This window comes from Fusarium fujikuroi, chromosome FFUJ_chr02 (assembly GCF_900079805.1).
Source record: "Fusarium fujikuroi IMI 58289 draft genome, chromosome FFUJ_chr02".
NCBI classification, from domain to species: Eukaryota; Fungi; Ascomycota; class Sordariomycetes; order Hypocreales; family Nectriaceae; genus Fusarium; species Fusarium fujikuroi.
Window position 1 is genome coordinate 4,650,425 of NC_036623.1, and position 17,277 is coordinate 4,667,701.

Sequence of the window (17,277 nt, forward strand, 5' to 3'; positions counted from 1 at the left end):
ACAAAACCTAGCTATGAATGTGCGTGAATCTATTTACTTTTATGTAAACAGAAGCTTTGTAAAAACGAAAGCCAGTTCCTCAAAGTGCTGTTTGGTTGGAGGAGCCCCTCGTCTGAGAGTCTAAAGTTGACGACAGGCACGAAACCTTCACGATGCCAACTTTCTTCAAGTCACATGGAATGAAAGAACCCTGAAGCTTTATGCATCCACGTATGATTGCTGTACAGGAGCACAACATAACACAAAGAGCTGAGACGACTGTGCTTGACCAAACATTGAACACTCTAAAGTACTATATCTCCAAGACAAGATGACGGAATTACTGAGCTTCATAAAGAGGGCATTTGAGAAGAAATTGAGACAGTATACGAAGAGAAAGTATTGAGTTCTTGACAATATAAGTTGGTCGCAAGATCAGTCGTCGCGTGAAGTCATGCCAAAGTATAATAAGGCCAAGAAATCTCCAGACCTTGATATAAGGTAAGTAAGGTGTTAAAAAATAAAGTCAAAAAAAGGCGTCCTAAACTCATCCTAAATTTATGCTAAATTACCTGAATCTCCTCATCATTTAGGATTAAGGTCCCATATTTTCTTGCTCCTTGGGTATTGGTCACGTCGAGTCGCAAAAGCCGATATTTAAAAGTGTGGCTTAGCAAAATGCTATTTTATAAGGCACAGCAGACTAAGAAGACTAACATAATAGGCTTTACTTCTCAAACATTTGTGAGGCTCTGTTCAGTGGAGGATCAGATAAGGTTGATGTTCCCAAAGCTAGCCCTATCCCTCACGCTTCCATCCGAGTGCTTGTGTCTGGCTTTGACGACCCATTCACCTTTGCGACAATGACAGCCGAAGTATAGTAAGCGTCGATTCCAGGCTCGTTTCCGTACTGTAAACCTATGTTAGTGCCCCTGTCATCGGAGTGATAAGTTTCCGAACTCACCGTGATGAAAGCAACAGCAAGTTCCTTCGAAACCTCTTCCCCAGGCGGGCCATTCAACCAAGTGACATCTTCCCGAGGATAAAACTTGCTCCTGTCCGTTTCCCAGTCCGGTCCATACTGAGAATTGACTTCAGCTGGGTCAAGTCTATTGTCATAGTCATGCCAGAAAATAACGGCCGGTCTCGGAGTGAGACCGACAGCTCGCTTATTGTCCAAGATGTCCTGCTCCGCCTCTGTGATTTGGGGCTCTGGCTTGTCTGGATTGTACTTCAACCAGTGTTCTTTCTTCCATGCAATCGTCTCTGGTATCGACTCTTGCTGGTCATGTCGGAATTCTTCATCGTCTACCAATGCGGCGACTTGGGCTGTGCCGAGAATACGTTTGAGGGCTTGGTAGACTACCATGTCGATGCCTTTGAGCATGTGGTGTAGGTTGCTGGTGGATGATTTGGAGGTATGAGGGTAAGCGTGAGTGCAAGAGAACCCGACGAGGCCTAGATTATATCAGTAAGTGAATATGACGGCGACCAAGACTTAAATCACCTTCTTTCATGAGATGCTTGTTCTCAAGTAGCTTCTCAAGCGCATTGAAGAAATGAAGAGACTCTTGGTCTAGAGCCCGAAGATTATCTGACATCGAAGCTGGGCCATAGTTGGTCCAGAAGAGATTGTAGGTCAATGTGACACGATGCCCTTCAGTGACTTGCAGAACTTCATGCTCACAGTCGGAGAAGAAGGCCGCCCACTGAATGGCATTGGCGCTCTTGGGCGCCCAGTCAAACACAATTTCACGGCCGCCGTGTCTGACTGCCAGCTGCCCCCCTATAAGCTTGTGAGTATCAGCGATTCAGAGTCGCAGGCTTATGGACCATACCTTTGTGCTCGACAGGAAGACTGACGACAAGCGAGCCCATCTGGCGATCAGACCGCGGAGTGTCAACATGAGGCTTGAACTTGCCATAAGGTCCCGAATACACCTAGAGAATCTCAGTAACGGTACTCTAGTTCAATCGCATTAGGCCTACGTTGAGCTTGTAAAGCTCGGCTTTGACACCAAGACCGCGGGCATCAGTAACACTGGCTTGTGCTAGAACCTGATTGATGGTATCGACGATACCGTGTTCGTAAGGGTTGAAGTTGGTACAGAAGTCTTCGGTGTTCATCTTTCCAGCCTTTCTGTACTCTTCATCAAGAACCTCTTGGCTGCCGACACCGAAGGTTGCCGGTTGGCAATCAGCCAACAGGGTGTTGAAGCCATCTTGAGCAACAGGATCATTGCCGAGAGGTAGCTTGAGAGTGCGAGTATGTCCCTGGTCCTTAGTATCCCAACGGATGGTAACGGATTTACCTGCACTAGAGGAGTCGTCATCGTCGCCAATGCTGCCTCCGATGGCAAATATGTCTTTGCCAGCGCGCTTGTCTAGGGCGGAGGATACAGCAGAGAGGAGGCCGTTGAGGGGAGAAGAGTCCCCAATGGGCTCAGAGGTTGTGACGGAGGATCCCATGCTAATTTAAAGACTTGAGGTAGGTCTCGATAGGATACGAAAAGCTGATGTGATGATGTGACGACGGGGGTAATGCCTGAGGAGAAGAAGAGTCTTTATATACCACTGCTCAACTCATACCTTGACATTACAGCAACATTGTCTACAAACAATAGCTAGAAAACATATACAAGCCTTGTTAAAATTCACGGTGAAACCCACGCAAAGACTCGACTTTTGTGGAACAAGAGTGTTGAACTAAGTCAATTGAGTTCGCGGCAACCGAGACAGCACCAATAAGCTGGCGATGCTGCCTAAAGATGCCTGGTGAGTTTCCAACACAATCTCACTAAAAAGGAATTGGATGGCCGAATCTTATCGAACACAATTTATTGTGTCGCCTGAGGATGTGAGGGCGTTCACGCTGGCACTTTGTGCTTCATATTGGAGACCTGTTGGCAGGTCATAGCGGTACCTGCACGGCGAAGTATCGCTCTCGCCGATGAACCTGATGAGACTAAGAAAGGGCGACGGCGCTCATTGATCCAAACCGCACAAACACGGTGAAGCTGGTGATGTTCTTGTCTTGAAGTCTTATGGACCATGGTGCAATCCATCTTCCGATAAACCCAAAAGTGGAAGGCGGTCAAGTATTCTGCCGTTTGCTCATGGGCTCACCTCTCAAGATCCCGCAAGCTTCTCGTCCGATATAGCTTCAACCGCCATCAACGATCCACCACGAACCCCCTAACGACACAGTCACCTGTCCCCGAACTCCCCCAGGCACTATATATACGATACATACGACTCCGAGCCTCGCGCGCTCGTTCCATGGCCGCAATGGCCGTCCAGAACCCCCCGGTGCCAGAGGAGAAGCTCGGAGTCCCCTCTCGCAACCCTCTACCTCTCTCGGCATCACAAGAAGCACAAGTCCGAGACATCTTCTACCAAAAAGTCCGAAAAGAATGCGCCGATGAGATCAAAGGCACGTCCCCCACCTCCACGACGATCTCTCCATACTGCAACTTGAACATCAGATCATGAACACCACTAACAACCCCCCAGCATTCGCCGCATGCGCCCTCGGCCGCACATTCACCGTCTCCTTCGCCTGCCGCGCCGAACACCGCTCCATGAACAGCTGCATGAAGCTCCACGCCACACAATCCGCACACGACGAGGCACGCGAGGAGTGGTTCGCCCTACGAATAGAGCGCCAGCGCGAACGCGAGCGAAAAGCCAGAGTCGCACAGGCCCAGGAGGAGTTTATGCGGGAGTGGTGGGGACTGCCGGAGCACGTGCGGCTGTCGAGACAGAAGGAGATGGAGCAGAGGGGGGAGAGGGTACACGGACTTACGGCGAAGGATAGGCCGAGGGGCGAGGGACAATGATAATGAATTGTTGCATCTGTGGCGTTTTGGGGTATTGGACATCTACGCTGGGGGGGTTGTAAGAATAAAAGGTGATGTGAGGATAGGACAAGACAGTGTACTACTATGATCAGGATCAATGCCAAGACGGCATTCCGAAAGAGTCAGTTCAACTCGATAAGCGTATGCAACCGCTGGAGTCCCACAGGGTGAGGACCAACGCCGAGAATGTTTAAGAGCATGCATAGATGCTTGTCGACTGATGCCCAAACAGCCTCGTGCCCATGATCGTCATAGAGACTACTCAACCCAGCCGACGAATTGTGACAATTGCCGCCAGGCGTGCTTATCAAACATTCATCAGCATCTGTTTCTCCCTCAAACACAAACAGAGTCTTCAGTGGTGGAATCGGCAGTTCATGTATGTAACTGTAACAGAGGGTTGCGTGCATCAAGCGGTGAACCTGATGTTTCAAGGCCACAGACGGTCAAACGGAAATAAGGCCTCTAACTTAGAGGAGCAAGGCTATATCTCCAGCCCCTCGAAATCTCTTCCAGAATCCATGATCCCTAACATCATCTTCATAGGCTCAATCCCTCCTCAGCTCATTACCGACTTATACTCCCCGCACAATATCACACAAATCACCCGCGCAGAGACCAGTAAAAACACTCCCCGTCCAACCCAAATCTTTTGGCCCCGACCAATGACGCTGCAGTTTCCCCTCTCGAGAGTCGCGCCTCCAGGGCGCTTAGGTCCTTGCTGCAGTGTGACATCCCCGCCAATTGGTCCATCTCGACGATGCTATTTTTAACCGTGTTAGTCCCAGGATGCGAGCGCTTAAAAAGTGCGATGCATGGAGAATATAACATCAACCAACATGCTTTCCATTCTGGGGAATTCTTGCTGTTGTTTATGTTGAATATCGATCTGTTTGACAATTTGTTTTGATCATGAAGCGATAGCAGCACAATCGGCATTTTCATCGTCTTGCTAGCCTAGACCTCTCTATTGATACCCCTGCTCTTCTGGGAAGAAGTATATACTGTTTGATACAGAAGCATGTCGACTCCAACCCCAGGCGGGTTCTCTCTATTCCCGAGTCCCAACTCATCGAAACCGCCGCCTGTCTCGCGGAACCAAACGCCAAAACCTCGCCGTTCTGAATCTCGCGAGAGGAGAGCTCCAACACCAAGTGACAGACGAGCACCTACACCAAACGCCGCAACACCACAGGCAATGACTCCAGAACCAAGACCGGCGTCGCCGAGAAATGGACGACAGACTCCTCAGAATAGAGCTCACACGCCCATTGAATTCGAGCCTGTGCAGAGTGAACCGCCCAAGCCTGTAAAGGTTCAGCGACCTAGACCGACAGTGCAAATCCCTGGACGTTCTGATACTGGCTTTGCGCAGGGTAATACCCTTGTTAGAAGTAGCAGTGATCGATCACGAAGTTCGATTGCAAAACCACCATTGGGGGGTGAAACTACTGCGCAGCCCTTACGATCTATCTTCCCGGCTTATAACCCAGAGGTACCACTTGGTCAACAGAACTATGTTCCCACAGACATCCAACCAACCCAAATGCCGAGAGCTGTCATAAGTCGTCAGACATACCACGAAACACCCGCCGGATCAGCCCCTCGAAACCCCATTCGGAGTCCAGTCATAAGTCCCATGAGCGTTCAGTCAGCCCAATCAACATGGCCACATCGCAATGTCCAACAACAAGAACCACCGCTGATTCCAACGGTTAGTTCAAACGAACAGCTCAAGAACTACTGGAAAGTCGCAAACGGATGGCAAGCTTCACCATCAGAGGGTCGAGTCTACTGCATGAAGCTAGCTCAAGAGAAAGACGCCCCCGTGTACAGCCTCTCATCAACCTCACAGCCATTCTACAACCTCCGAATAGATCCAACGTCTGCTTCGGCATACGTCACTCTCACACGACATGATCCCAACAAACCTTACAAAGCTCCCAAGCCTGAAGCTAGTTCTTCCGCAAGCAGTATCATCAGCGGCGTTGTCGGGCACAACAGTAATTCCTCTGGTACAAAAGTCACCGATACAAAACACTGGCAAGAAGCGCTCACCACGACCCTTGAGGAAGAATCCCGTCGTCATCCTCCAAACGATGGCCTCGTCGCTCTTCTCATGCCAACGCCCGCTACGAAAATGGCCATCGAGCGCGCTCAAGATCCTCAATCCGTCATGCTAGCGGAGCGCGAATGCGCCCGTCTCGTCTGGGACGAAGACAGCTCCCACCACTTCCTCGTGCATCCCTCCCTCGCAACACCATTCTGCGTTACAATCGAGCGCTCACCTTCTTGGTCACGGGTAGAATACACCCTCGAGCACAACGAATCACCACAACATCTCGCCAAGCTCACGCGCGACGGCACAGGCGGCGGCTGGCTCGAGATCGACACTGGCATCGCCGCAAAGATAGAGTCCTACTTCATCGTCGACGTCGCCGTCACAGCTCTTCTCCTCGTTGCATCAGCCGATGAGAAGAACATGCCCGCGACGGAAGTCTTTGAACCACCGCCCCCTCTCATCCTCACAGCCAAGCAAGAAAAGCGCCTGAGTAAAATCGGCAAACGCGATGAGAGAAAGAAGCGCCACATGGAGTCGTTCGAAATTGACGTTGAGAGCCAAAACGAGAGTTTGGGTAAAAGCAAACCGCGAGAGAAGGAGGATAAACTGCCCTTCCTGATCCGCGTCATCGTCAAGATCGTTAAGGGCCTGTTTGCGTGCTTTATCTGGATATTGACAATAAGCTTCAAATGTGTCGGTTTCGCATTCAAGGGTTGTTACAAGTGTGTAGGATCAAAGTATTAATGAGGACACGGACACGGACATTTATTTTAATTCGAGCGCGGCCAGTTCTTTTTTCTGTATCATAAACCCATGGTGTTTTGAAGGGTATCTATTAGCTAGGGAGCCGTAACGAACTGAACACGAAATGACAAAGAAAGGCCCAGATGAATATTGATGATGTTTATCGCTTCCGTGTCCGCACCATGATCTTCTTTCCTTTGCGTGTAGTTCCTCCCGACGTCGCTGTCTTTGCCATCTTTGCGCGCTGGATCTCCAATTCACCCTCTGCGTCTGTGAGCGCCTTGAGCTTCTTTCGTGCATTCTCCAATTGGCGACGAAGGCGGCGGAGGGCCTTTGCGCGCTCGAAATCTTCTTCTTTCTTCTTATCGTCGTCAAATCCTTCAAATGTCTTGTCGGCGTCCTCTTCGTCCTCGAGATCCAGTATTGTTTCCTCGCGCTGTTCTTCGTCGTCCATGAATACAATCTTCCGGGGTGCCTTGGGTCTTGAAGGAGCGGTCGCAAAGTCGAATTCGGAGTCGCTGCCCTCGTCCGCATCGTCCTCATCCTCGTCAAGCTTGTCAAAACCTCGTGTGAGAACTACCTGCTCTTCCAATCTTGCTACTTCCTTCGCAACAACCTGTCGCATCGTTCGAATGTATCCGATATCCTGCGTCTTCAAAAGCCGCACAGTCTCGACGTCCATCGCCTTGTTTCCTCGATCGCCCTCAACCGTTCCACTCCATCGCTTGCCATCCTGGATCCTGGAGCCCGGTCCCTTTCGGGACATCATACCAAAGTAAAACTCATCCTCGTTCCGCTCGGCCGCCTTCTCTTTGAGGTTCTTGAGCTGCGCCTTCTTCTTGTTGAAGTCCTTGGCTCGAAGCGAGTAATCCTGCAATGGTCAAAAGCTGGTTCGGTGGGGGTATCGGGAGGTCTACAAACCTTGTGCTTCTCGAGAAGACCGAGTCTTCGACGTTCTAAAGGCTGCGCACGCTCTCTATGAGGGCGCCGCGCCACGGCATTTCGCATAGACGACATTTTGGCTGGTTGTGTTGTGTGTATGACGAGATGCAAAAGAATTAATTATCGGCGCTTGTCAGAGCTGGAAAAGTGGCAGAATTTTTGAGATTTTTGGCGGTGAGCAAAGCCACATTTGCTTCGCAGCACCGCCACAATTGATGTTCAGTTAACCTTAACATCGTCGGAAGCTAGATTCACATCCGGTAAAAGCTCCAACCTCAAAAACGTTTGGTCTGGTCTTGGCGATGCCATACCAAGCTTTTTCGTCTCAATTATCCATAGTGTCATGAATTGTACCTTGGCTGGTGGCTAATCAGGGGGTTTCAGCCCGTCAGCAGCTTTGACTTTTGGCTTTTGGCTTTCAGGGCATGCACCCCTGAAAATCGCCCTTTTCTCAGTGAGTGATACGAGAAACAGGCCGTGCATATCCCTTCCTCCACCTGATATGTCATACTTGGACACTAAAGACGGTAAGAGTGACTGCGCATCTCGCGTCTGCAGATTATGTTTTATTCTTAGAAGCTTAAAGCTTGCGTGTCAGCAAGTGGAGCGAGTGTTTTGTTCCTTGTCTCGAATCCTTGTTCCCGATCCCTTTCGTTGTTATAAGATCTTAGCTGACCCCAACTGTTCTTACCTGTTCATCTTTCTCACGGTCGGCATTGAGTTCAGGTAGTATTCTCGACGCTCTCTGCTGTTCCAATGGTGACTTGAATTGACACAGTATCATTCCTTACTTTTCTTATTTCTGTATTTTTTGAGTGCTATACTTCATCAAAAATGGGCGTAGGTCTGCCATTCACCCCGTCCAGGGCATTATTATCGCTCTTCATCGCTTTGCTCGTATTCTACTGCCTTTTCAGCGAAATATCAGGCCCAAGCATTCAATTCATCCCCAGCAGCTATGACTGGAGCAAACACACTCTCCGGTATCCATTGACCATCAGCAACATGGCCAAACCCCCGCGAGGATCACCAGTCAATTTACCACGTATCCAGCACGATTTCTCCAATCCCGAATTGAGGAAACGTGAGCTGGAGACCGCGGATCAACGACGAAAAGACATCAAACAAGCATTCAAAAAGACCTGGAGGTCTTATGAGAAGTATGCTTGGGGAAGCGATGAATTGAAGCCTTTGAGCTTGGAGGGCCGTGATACTTTTGGTGGGTGGGCTGCGACCATCTGCGACAATCTCGACACGTTGTGGATCATGGGTATGAAGCGAGAGTTTTACAGAGCTGTTGACTTTGTGACTCGCATGGACTGGGATATTCCGACCGCCGATGGATTCAACGTGTTTGAGACGACGATTCGACATCTTGGTGGTTTACTGTCAGCTTATGAACTCAGTGGGGAGAGCGCCTTGCTGGCCAAGGCAATTGAGCTGGGAGATCTTTTATATGGCACCTTCGACAATCCGGAGCATATGCCACCGCACACAATCAGATTTAAGACTCTAAAGGAAGGGTTGGGCCATCCAGAACCGCGACAGAGCGCGGCAAGTTTGGGCAGCATGAGCATGGAGTTCACGCGCTTGTCGCAACAGACCGGCAACCCTAAGTACTACGACGCCATCGATTACATCACCAAAGCATTTGAGCGAACACAAAACGAGACGGCCATTCCCGGATTATGGCCTCTTCAGATAAATGCTGAGGACGGCTTCAAGATTACCGACGAGACGTTTGGTATGGGCGCCAACGGCGACTCACTGTATGAGTACCTCATCAAGGAATACGTCCTCTTACAAGGTCTTGAACCAAAGTATGGGAAGATGTATCTCGCTGCCGCCGACGCTGGTATTAAGCACCTGATGTTCCGACCGATGCTTCCTGATAAAGATGACGTTCTCATGCTGGGTGAAGCATCATTCCCTCCTCGAGTCAAAGAATCGCGATTGAGTACGGGTGTGGAGCATTTGACCTGCTTCGCGGGAGGCATGTACGCCCTCGGTGGCAGAGCTCTGGGACGAGATGACCACGTTGTCATTGGCGAGAAGCTCGCTCGTGGCTGCGCAAAGGCCTACGCTGCGTATCCCAGTGGCCTCATGCCAGAAATCGTGCAAGTCGAACGCTGTCCGACCCTCGAGCCCTGCGCCTTCGAGCCAAAGTATAAAAAAGAGCCTCTCGGTTTCCGCGCAAGAGAGGCATCATACCTTCTTCGACCCGAGACCATCGAGTCTATTTTCTACCTGTATCGTATCACTGGCAAAGAAGACCTTCGCGACATTGCGTGGAACATGTGGACTGCGATCCGCGCTGCTGCTGAGACGGATAACGCGTTTGCGGCGGTGGAGGATGTCGGGGCTGAAGAGATCAAGCATAAAGATTATATGGAGAGCTTTTGGATGGCTGAGACGTTGAAGTATTTCTATCTGATCTTTGAGGATGAGGAAGTTATTAGTTTGGATGAGTGGGTGTTCAACACGGAGGCTCACCCATTGAGACGCATGGCTAGTTGACGGTCAGAGAAGATAGAAGCCAAGTAATATTAACACTTGACTGTCCAATAGAGGCTCAGCAATAACATTCGGAACCCCAATGCCATCTAGTCCCTTCCAGTCTATCTTACGAGCCCCATCCCTGTCAGCGCGTAATGCCTCCTTGCTCAATGCAGGGACCAGGAGGGCCTCAAAACAAGCATACAAAGCCCTGACTTGGTTCATGCCCTACTCAACAAAAATTCACGTTCGACCAACAGAGAAAGTAAGTGGGTATCATAATTTCGGGATCGAATTCGTGTTCCTGTTGCTCTTCCGATTGGTTTGTGAGTTTGCACGCTCCGATGACCAGACCTCGACGTGTCTTGGTTCCATCAACCAAGTGTACAGCATTGGGGATGCTGCGCCAGGCTGTCAGCACAGTTACTGGGACTACTGACGGGTCGGCTCACCTTGCTTTGTGGATTTCTCGTGCCCGGAATCCTGCTTCCCAATTTGGGTGATCTGCGATTGCATTTTAATGGGAGAATGCGTTTTAAACAGGGAGATACAATTGAGCAATGCCCTGGAATATTATGTTCTGTTCCAGGGCCAGGTTACGTATGCCTTGGAGGGACTCTAAATACTGTTGCTGTTGAATGGATTCATTGATGTCGATCAATCGCAGTGTAATCACTGATTGATCATTGATTCATCAGTGATGGATTTTTGATACGCCCAAGATGCACTAACATTGATTTGACCGAAAAACGGTCGAGTTTTGCTTTTTGTTTTGCTTTCTGCAGTTTTGCTTCTTCACGTCATGACACAAACTACGGAGTCGACGGGGCCGTTGCGCCTTGATGGGCTGGGATAAGGCCAAGGAGGTTCAAAACCCCGAATCCGACAGCCAATAGGACGCCCGCCGTCTCGCGGGGGATATGGCCAAGAGCCGGCCGGGAACTATAATAGTAAGATCTTACTTCTTTTACATGGATTAACCCAGATTCTTTCTGGGGGAGACGTTGTTCTGGACGGGACTCCGTGATGAGCCCAGCGATGAGCCCAGCGGGTGAGTAAGTGGGCGAGTAAGTGGACGCAACAAGAAAGGACCAAGTAGATAAAGTAAGGCATCTGGCGAACCATTCTGTTTTTGTTGTCCTGGCACCTCCGTTCCTCTCTTCTCCTCCCAACACAAACCTTCTGTCCCTAGCCCTCACCAGGATGATAAACGGCGCTCTTGTGGAGGTTGACGGGCTCTTTGCAGGTCTCATTTACCTCGATGCGACAGATCCTCCACTCTTCAAGAGAACTTCAAAGAACTGGTTTCAAAACAGTCTCGCTGCTAAGTTAGACGTTATCTGCAATGCTTGCGAAACTCGCTCGGAGAACGACACGCCCAACGCACCATCTTCCACGATCCACGAAGGCATCCTAGCCCGAGACGCCGCATGGTCTTCTATTCGAACAATCCGAGACGGAATGCAGATTCTCTGGGATCATTTTGTCGATGTTTCTCGGGTCCTAAATACACCGGTAATTGATAGCCTACGCAAGAGCTACCATGGTGCTCAAGGCCTTTGCTATGAAGGAGTGTTTGCTTTCCGCCACACCGTCGTTGGCCAGAGTCACGACGACTTGGTCGCGATATTTTCCTTTTGTAGCCTGTCCTATGTGATTACTCGTCTTCTCTGTGCTCGCAATAGAGCCAACCAGATCGATATCCCAGCCGGTCTCCGTTCATGGCGTGATGCAATCAAGGAAGATGACGAGCGACAGGCTTTTGATGCTCTGGCCGTACAGATGTGGCCAGAAACAATGAATACTGTCCATTTTCAGCCATTGGCGCGATCTACGAGTACTCACGGCCATAGTGGGAGCGCGTCTCCTGTGTCTTCTATCCCCTACCAAAGCGCAATACCGCCAACTGCTCCTGATTTCAGCAGCACGCAGTCATTTGACGGCGACCAGCAAGGCCAAGAACTCTCCAATATCATGGGTAAAGGCCTCGCCCCGCTTCAAGATACATGGAAAGATAACGAGCAAGTCAATAACGGCACGAAAAACACCTCCACGTCCTTCAGCCAGCATACTCAAAGCTTGACGGACCTAATAAATGATGCTTTTCCCTTGCATGCACCAAGCAACGAGCCATCCGCTGACTCTTTCGCATGGTCAGACTCGGGCTCCATGCTCGATATGATGGAACCTCTGGACTGGACAGCATTTGGAGACCTGACAAGTCAATCAGCCGGCTACACGGAGCCCGTTACCGATTACACCCAAGGACTGAGTGATACAGCCCTGCCGGAAACAGCAACTCGCGCCAGTTCCCTACAAGAGACATCGACATTTACAATTATCAGAGATTATATCCGCGACAACTGTAACTTTTGGGTTCGGCTCGCCGGCTCCGGTATAGTGTCAAAAGACCACAAATCACGTCGCTTATGGTTGCAAAAGGCACCAGCCTGGATGGAGTGCAAACGGACATCATCATACATCCAACAATTGCGAGCTCTGGAGCACACTCGCAACACAGAGTCGCGTGGTATTATCGCTGTTGCTGAAGCTTACATTAGATGGGGGTTTCTTCAGAGTGTTGAAGATGTAAAGCTCTATATGACGAAACTGGGAGACGTAAGTGAGACTCATACAGCAGACAAGACAGCGAAACTGATTTGACCGGCCATAGTTGTTATTCGACACCGAAACAGACCGTCAAGATTTCTGCAGATGGATTAAGGGCTTTTCGGGTGACAATGAGTAAGTCGACATACTGGCCTAGCTGATGAGTGACGGGCTGATAATTCTCTAGGAAACCATTGATATGCCCATACTGCTCTCACCGGGACAACCATGAAGGCAACCTGCGAAGACATATCAAGAACAGACATGGGAATCGCTAGAACAGAAAAGCGAAGCAGTATGAGGAAGCATCAAGACCATGAACGTTTGAGGATAACTGGACGATGAGCTCGAGATAAGACTCGAAAGACAAAACTACAAAGGACTGCAGCGACGGGCAAACAGTGGCCCAAAAACTCAATAGAATGAGTACGGATGTGTGTATTGATGGTTTAGTGTGGGAGAAAATGGAGGATATTATTTGGAATGGCAGGGAAGCCTGCAATATAGACGATTGGGATTTAATTAAATACATTGATTATAGATCTGCATCAAAGTATGACCCCGGCGACTGAATATCACCGTGGTACTTCCATCAGCCCAGGCTAACCAAGATCTACCAATGTGCGCCTCTGCCGACTGATCCAACGAACATCTCCGGCGAATGTTTCACCCGTTGACAAGGCTGACCACGGACCCTGGTTTTCCGCCCCCAGATAATCGCGTCGCGACCCTTGCAATGGTTCTTCTTGGTCACCGCTTGGCAGGGTCAGTCGCTCGAGTCCTTGTTGGTTGCATCTGTACATGCACGAGCGACCAAGCCAAGGCTATACTTGTTTTGACTGTCTGCTATTAGCATTGGTTTCCAAGAATGTCAATCAGCGCAGCGGTCTACCGATACCCATGATACTTCCAGCAATATGTAGGGTACGCACTGTCGCAGCGCCTACAGCGGCTCAAAGCCTAGGCATTTAAGCCTCTCGAGTTTTGGTCGGGTATGTCTGCACTTGCACAGGTGACCAGAGCTCTGCCCGTTTTGGCTGGTCTAACCAGTTATGCATGGCTGGCGGAAATACTTGGTGAACCAAGTCTGATATGCTGAACAGAAGTGACTTACCGTGGCGGTGGTATTCTTGTTGGTTCGGGCGGATCTTCCCAGCTTCCAGATAACATATAAACAACCAGCAACGATACTTCATTAAAACCCAAACGATGACAGTTCTCTATTAACTTCCCCCTATGAACAAGTTCTAACCAATAACTTCCTTCAACTGGTCTAACTGGCAGTTAATGTAGCCCTCTTCGATCAACCTCTGCGACACGCCTGACGCCACTTCGACTGCCTTGTTTCCCAAGCTCGATGTGACAACACAATTGTGTTGTGGCGCTGAAGTTGGCCATCGGCCGTTACAACCTGGGGGTCTCAGCTGAGTGACTCGGCTGAGTCCCCGTTGGTTGTGTTGGTGCATGCAAGGGTGACCAAGGCCCAGTGTGTTTTGGCCCCGCCAGCCAGGTTTGAAGCGCAACTGACGAATTTCCTTCAAATAATGTAAGCGAACCGTCTCATGCGCATTCGATTGGCTGTGTTTGCTTACCGTTATGGTGAGTGTGAGGCTGAGAACCAGTTTCTTTGGGCATGGTTGAAGGTACGTGGGGGCTTGTTTCTGAATGACAAAGTATTGTTCGACGAGTTTGTTTGGGAACAATCCGACATCTACTGTTGTTCAGAAGATATTTATACAATGTCCAAGAAGCTCAATTTACTCAAAGATCCATTGTAGGTTGCTCAGTCGCTCAACGCTCTCGTCGTCCAACACCATGAGCAACTCACAAGCGGTGCTTGAGCAATCCAGGACATGTTCCCTGCTCAATTGTAAACTGAGCTCACAAAGGCCTGTCATACATACCCGTTACCACGTATTGTGCCCGCGAGCTGCTCATTTTGCCCCCCTTAGCCCATCAGCTGACGAAACAAATAATGAGCAAAGTCTGAAACCCGTGGGCTGCACTCCCTGCTCATATTCTTTTTTCTTTTGCGCTGTCCGACTCCCATACAGGGTAGCATCTCATCATGCTCATGAGCCGCTCGTGTGGCTGCTCTTATTTCACCAGCTGCTCACGGACCAACAACGAGCAAGTCTAGCAGATCCATGAGCAACTCCTCCTGCTCATATACTTTGTTGCGCAGCCGAGCGACCGATACGGGTGGTGACATCTCATCGTGCTCGCGAGCAGAGCGAGCAGCTCATGAGCAATTGACGTGGCTCATAATTGCTTTTGGGCGATGCATTGAGTAAGCCATCGTTGCCCATTATGGTTTAAGTCAACGTATGCCAAGGCATTCTAGCCCGCCGATCTCCCATTTTGAGCGTAGAAGTCACTCCGGGCCGTACTCCCGTTCTCAGAGCCGCATGGCTCCAGAGGACTGGAAAGAGGAGTGCCGGCCTCACATAAATTCAGGCCACGGGCGAACCATTTTCACCTTTCTTTTTCAAGTCAGTTGCCTCTTGCACTTTCTCAAGCGCGGCCCCATCACTCACCAATTCTTACGATCACACCTTGCAGAGATGCCTTATCTCGATCAATACAGCCCCTTGTACTCATACGCTGGTGGCAGCACGCGCACTGGCGTTGGGGGCTTAAGAGCAGCTGAACACCTCGGAAGAGCACTCGCAGAAGTAGACGGTCTTTTTGCTGGCTTCACGCACCTTGACGAAACAGAACCTGAGTCGAGAAACAGTCGGCCCAGTAGCGGTCATGACGACCTTGCACTTGAGCTTGACTCATTGTGCAATACAGCTCCCACCAACAGTACCCCAGACTCACAGCCTGATTCTGCCAACCCCAGAAATCAGGCTCGAGAAAATGCCTGGGCGTCCATACGAACTGTTCGGGAGGGAATGCAAATTCTCTGGGAACACTTCGTCGACGTTTCTTACGATGTCAACCTCCCAACCATCAACAATATTCGCGCCGAATACCACGACTCCAGGGGACTTCGCCAGGCAGGAGTCTTTGCTTTTCGCAACACATTGACCGGACCAGCACCCAATGATCTCGTGAAAATCTTTGCCTTCTGCAGCTTATCATACGTTGTGTCCCGTCTTCTATACTCAAGAGGACGATTGGCAGAAGGCGATATCCTCGCTGGCATCCGTCTGTGGCTCAACGCTCTCGAGGATGAAGACGAACGAAAGGCCCTCGAGGTTCTCGCGAGACGACTTTGGCCTGAAGCACGAAACCATCTTCATTTTATCGACTTGAACATGGGAGAGCAGTCGCGCAAGCTAGCGACCTCTCTGCAACGAGCCGAGACGCCATTCTCGGCACCGCCAACCCAGACATACCCAGTCTTGCCACTTGCAAGCCTTGGGCCTCAAACACAGTCGATGTATGAGCAACCAGCGCCGGCTTATTCTCACGAGTTGGGAAACTCCCACCACTTGGCCGTTGCACCAGATCTTGGGACCATAGACCCTGGGCTCTTGAACATGCTCGCGACAGACATTTCGCCAGTCTATATCGACAATCTGACCGATCGGACATATGAAGAGTTCAATTTCTCCGTCGCACTTCCTGAGACGCATTCTCAAGTTCCTGGACCAGGCCCAAATCTCTGGCATGGGTTCGATCCAGGCCCAGTGCAACCCCCTCACCTCGATGTCGGTGCAATGGGGGGCATCACGCCTTGGAGCGCGATGCCGCAATCCAACGCTTGCAGCCCAATCGCCAGCACCTCGAGCCACGACTCACGCAGTCAATCTTTATCGAGTACACAGACAGCCGGCGATATTTTAGCGTCCCTTCAGGGTACGTCTGTATTTACAGCAGTGTTGGACTACATACGAGAACACGGAGGCTTCTGGTTCAAGCTCGCAGGCTGTGGACTGGTGTCGAAAGACTTCCGGTCTCGCCTTGCATGGAGTCAAGAGCGTTTACGGAAGAGGAAACTGATAGAGGCTTCATATATGCAGCCTCTATCGTCAGAGAAGTACACAAGAGACCTACCAGCTCGCGGAATAGTCTCTGTTGTGGAAGCGTTCTTCGATCAGGGCTTGTTGCAAAGTATCGAGGACATCAAGAGCTACATGGAACGCGTCGCCAGCGTAAGCCCATTTATTTGAAGACTTCTTTGTCCAATGAGCTAATCTGTATACCGCAGCTGTTATTCAGCGACCGAGTCGCTTGTCAGGAATTCCGCGACTGGGTCCACGTCGTTCAGGGAACTCCAAAGCCTTCGACATCAACTCCCGTGCCCAATGCTAAGTTGTATGTCTCTATATTGCCATTGCCCGCTCTCAACTGCAGTATATACTGACTTCTGTCCAGAAAACACTTGTCTTGCCCCAAGTGCGATTACACGAGCGATCGATCGTATAACATTGAAAGACATTCCAAAACACATGAAAAGAATGAAGAGCATAACAAGAAGAAGAGCAGGAAATCTTGAAGAATTTTTATGCCATTACTCAAGGACTGGTACTGCGAGAGGGCGAAAGAAACCTTAAAGGTGTTAGCTTCTGGAAAGGTCGCCTCAGATTTTGCAACGACTGCGAAATGCTGTAGAATGGAACCTCCGGGTTTACG

At 50.1% G+C, this 17,277-nt stretch overlaps 7 protein-coding genes; 5 read left to right on the forward strand and 2 right to left on the reverse strand.

Annotated features, from left to right (window-relative positions):
- Nucleotides 1-784: 784 nt before the first annotated feature.
- Nucleotides 785-2,448, reverse strand: FFUJ_03841 (uncharacterized protein; the record flags this gene model as incomplete). XM_023572942.1 has 5 exons in its annotated part: nucleotides 785-889; nucleotides 944-1,437; nucleotides 1,487-1,765; nucleotides 1,818-1,920; nucleotides 1,969-2,448. 5 exons carry the CDS (start codon nucleotides 2,446-2,448, stop codon nucleotides 785-787), a joined length of 1,461 nt encoding a protein of 486 aa, XP_023426978.1.
- Nucleotides 2,449-3,267: 819 nt separating this feature from the next.
- FFUJ_03840 (uncharacterized protein) lies at nucleotides 3,268-3,818 on the forward strand (the record flags this gene model as incomplete). XM_023572943.1 has 2 exons in its annotated part: nucleotides 3,268-3,381; nucleotides 3,465-3,818. 2 exons carry the CDS (start codon nucleotides 3,268-3,270, stop codon nucleotides 3,816-3,818), a joined length of 468 nt encoding a protein of 155 aa, XP_023426979.1.
- Nucleotides 3,819-4,860: 1,042 nt separating this feature from the next.
- FFUJ_03839 (uncharacterized protein) lies at nucleotides 4,861-6,645 on the forward strand (the record flags this gene model as incomplete). The annotated part of the gene is made up of 1 exon (XM_023572944.1): nucleotides 4,861-6,645. The coding sequence occupies one exon, from the start codon at nucleotides 4,861-4,863 to the stop codon at nucleotides 6,643-6,645; it is 1,785 nt and encodes a 594-aa protein (XP_023426980.1).
- A 160-nt stretch (nucleotides 6,646-6,805) lies between these two features.
- FFUJ_03838 (related to cgi-94 protein) lies at nucleotides 6,806-7,662 on the reverse strand (the record flags this gene model as incomplete). XM_023572945.1 has 2 exons in its annotated part: nucleotides 6,806-7,516; nucleotides 7,567-7,662. 2 exons carry the CDS (start codon nucleotides 7,660-7,662, stop codon nucleotides 6,806-6,808), a joined length of 807 nt encoding a protein of 268 aa, XP_023426981.1.
- A 759-nt stretch (nucleotides 7,663-8,421) lies between these two features.
- FFUJ_03837 (related to alpha-mannosidase 1a) lies at nucleotides 8,422-10,104 on the forward strand (the record flags this gene model as incomplete). Its single annotated transcript, XM_023572946.1, has 1 exon — nucleotides 8,422-10,104. The coding sequence occupies one exon, from the start codon at nucleotides 8,422-8,424 to the stop codon at nucleotides 10,102-10,104; it is 1,683 nt and encodes a 560-aa protein (XP_023426982.1).
- A 1,182-nt stretch (nucleotides 10,105-11,286) lies between these two features.
- Nucleotides 11,287-12,971, forward strand: FFUJ_03836 (uncharacterized protein; the record flags this gene model as incomplete). XM_023572947.1 has 3 exons in its annotated part: nucleotides 11,287-12,702; nucleotides 12,758-12,828; nucleotides 12,881-12,971. The coding sequence occupies 3 exons, from the start codon at nucleotides 11,287-11,289 to the stop codon at nucleotides 12,969-12,971; spliced, it is 1,578 nt and encodes a 525-aa protein (XP_023426983.1).
- A 2,286-nt stretch (nucleotides 12,972-15,257) lies between these two features.
- FFUJ_03835 (uncharacterized protein) lies at nucleotides 15,258-17,140 on the forward strand (the record flags this gene model as incomplete). XM_023572948.1 has 3 exons in its annotated part: nucleotides 15,258-16,796; nucleotides 16,853-16,959; nucleotides 17,020-17,140. 3 exons carry the CDS (start codon nucleotides 15,258-15,260, stop codon nucleotides 17,138-17,140), a joined length of 1,767 nt encoding a protein of 588 aa, XP_023426984.1.
- Between the last annotated feature and the right edge of the window lie 137 nt (nucleotides 17,141-17,277).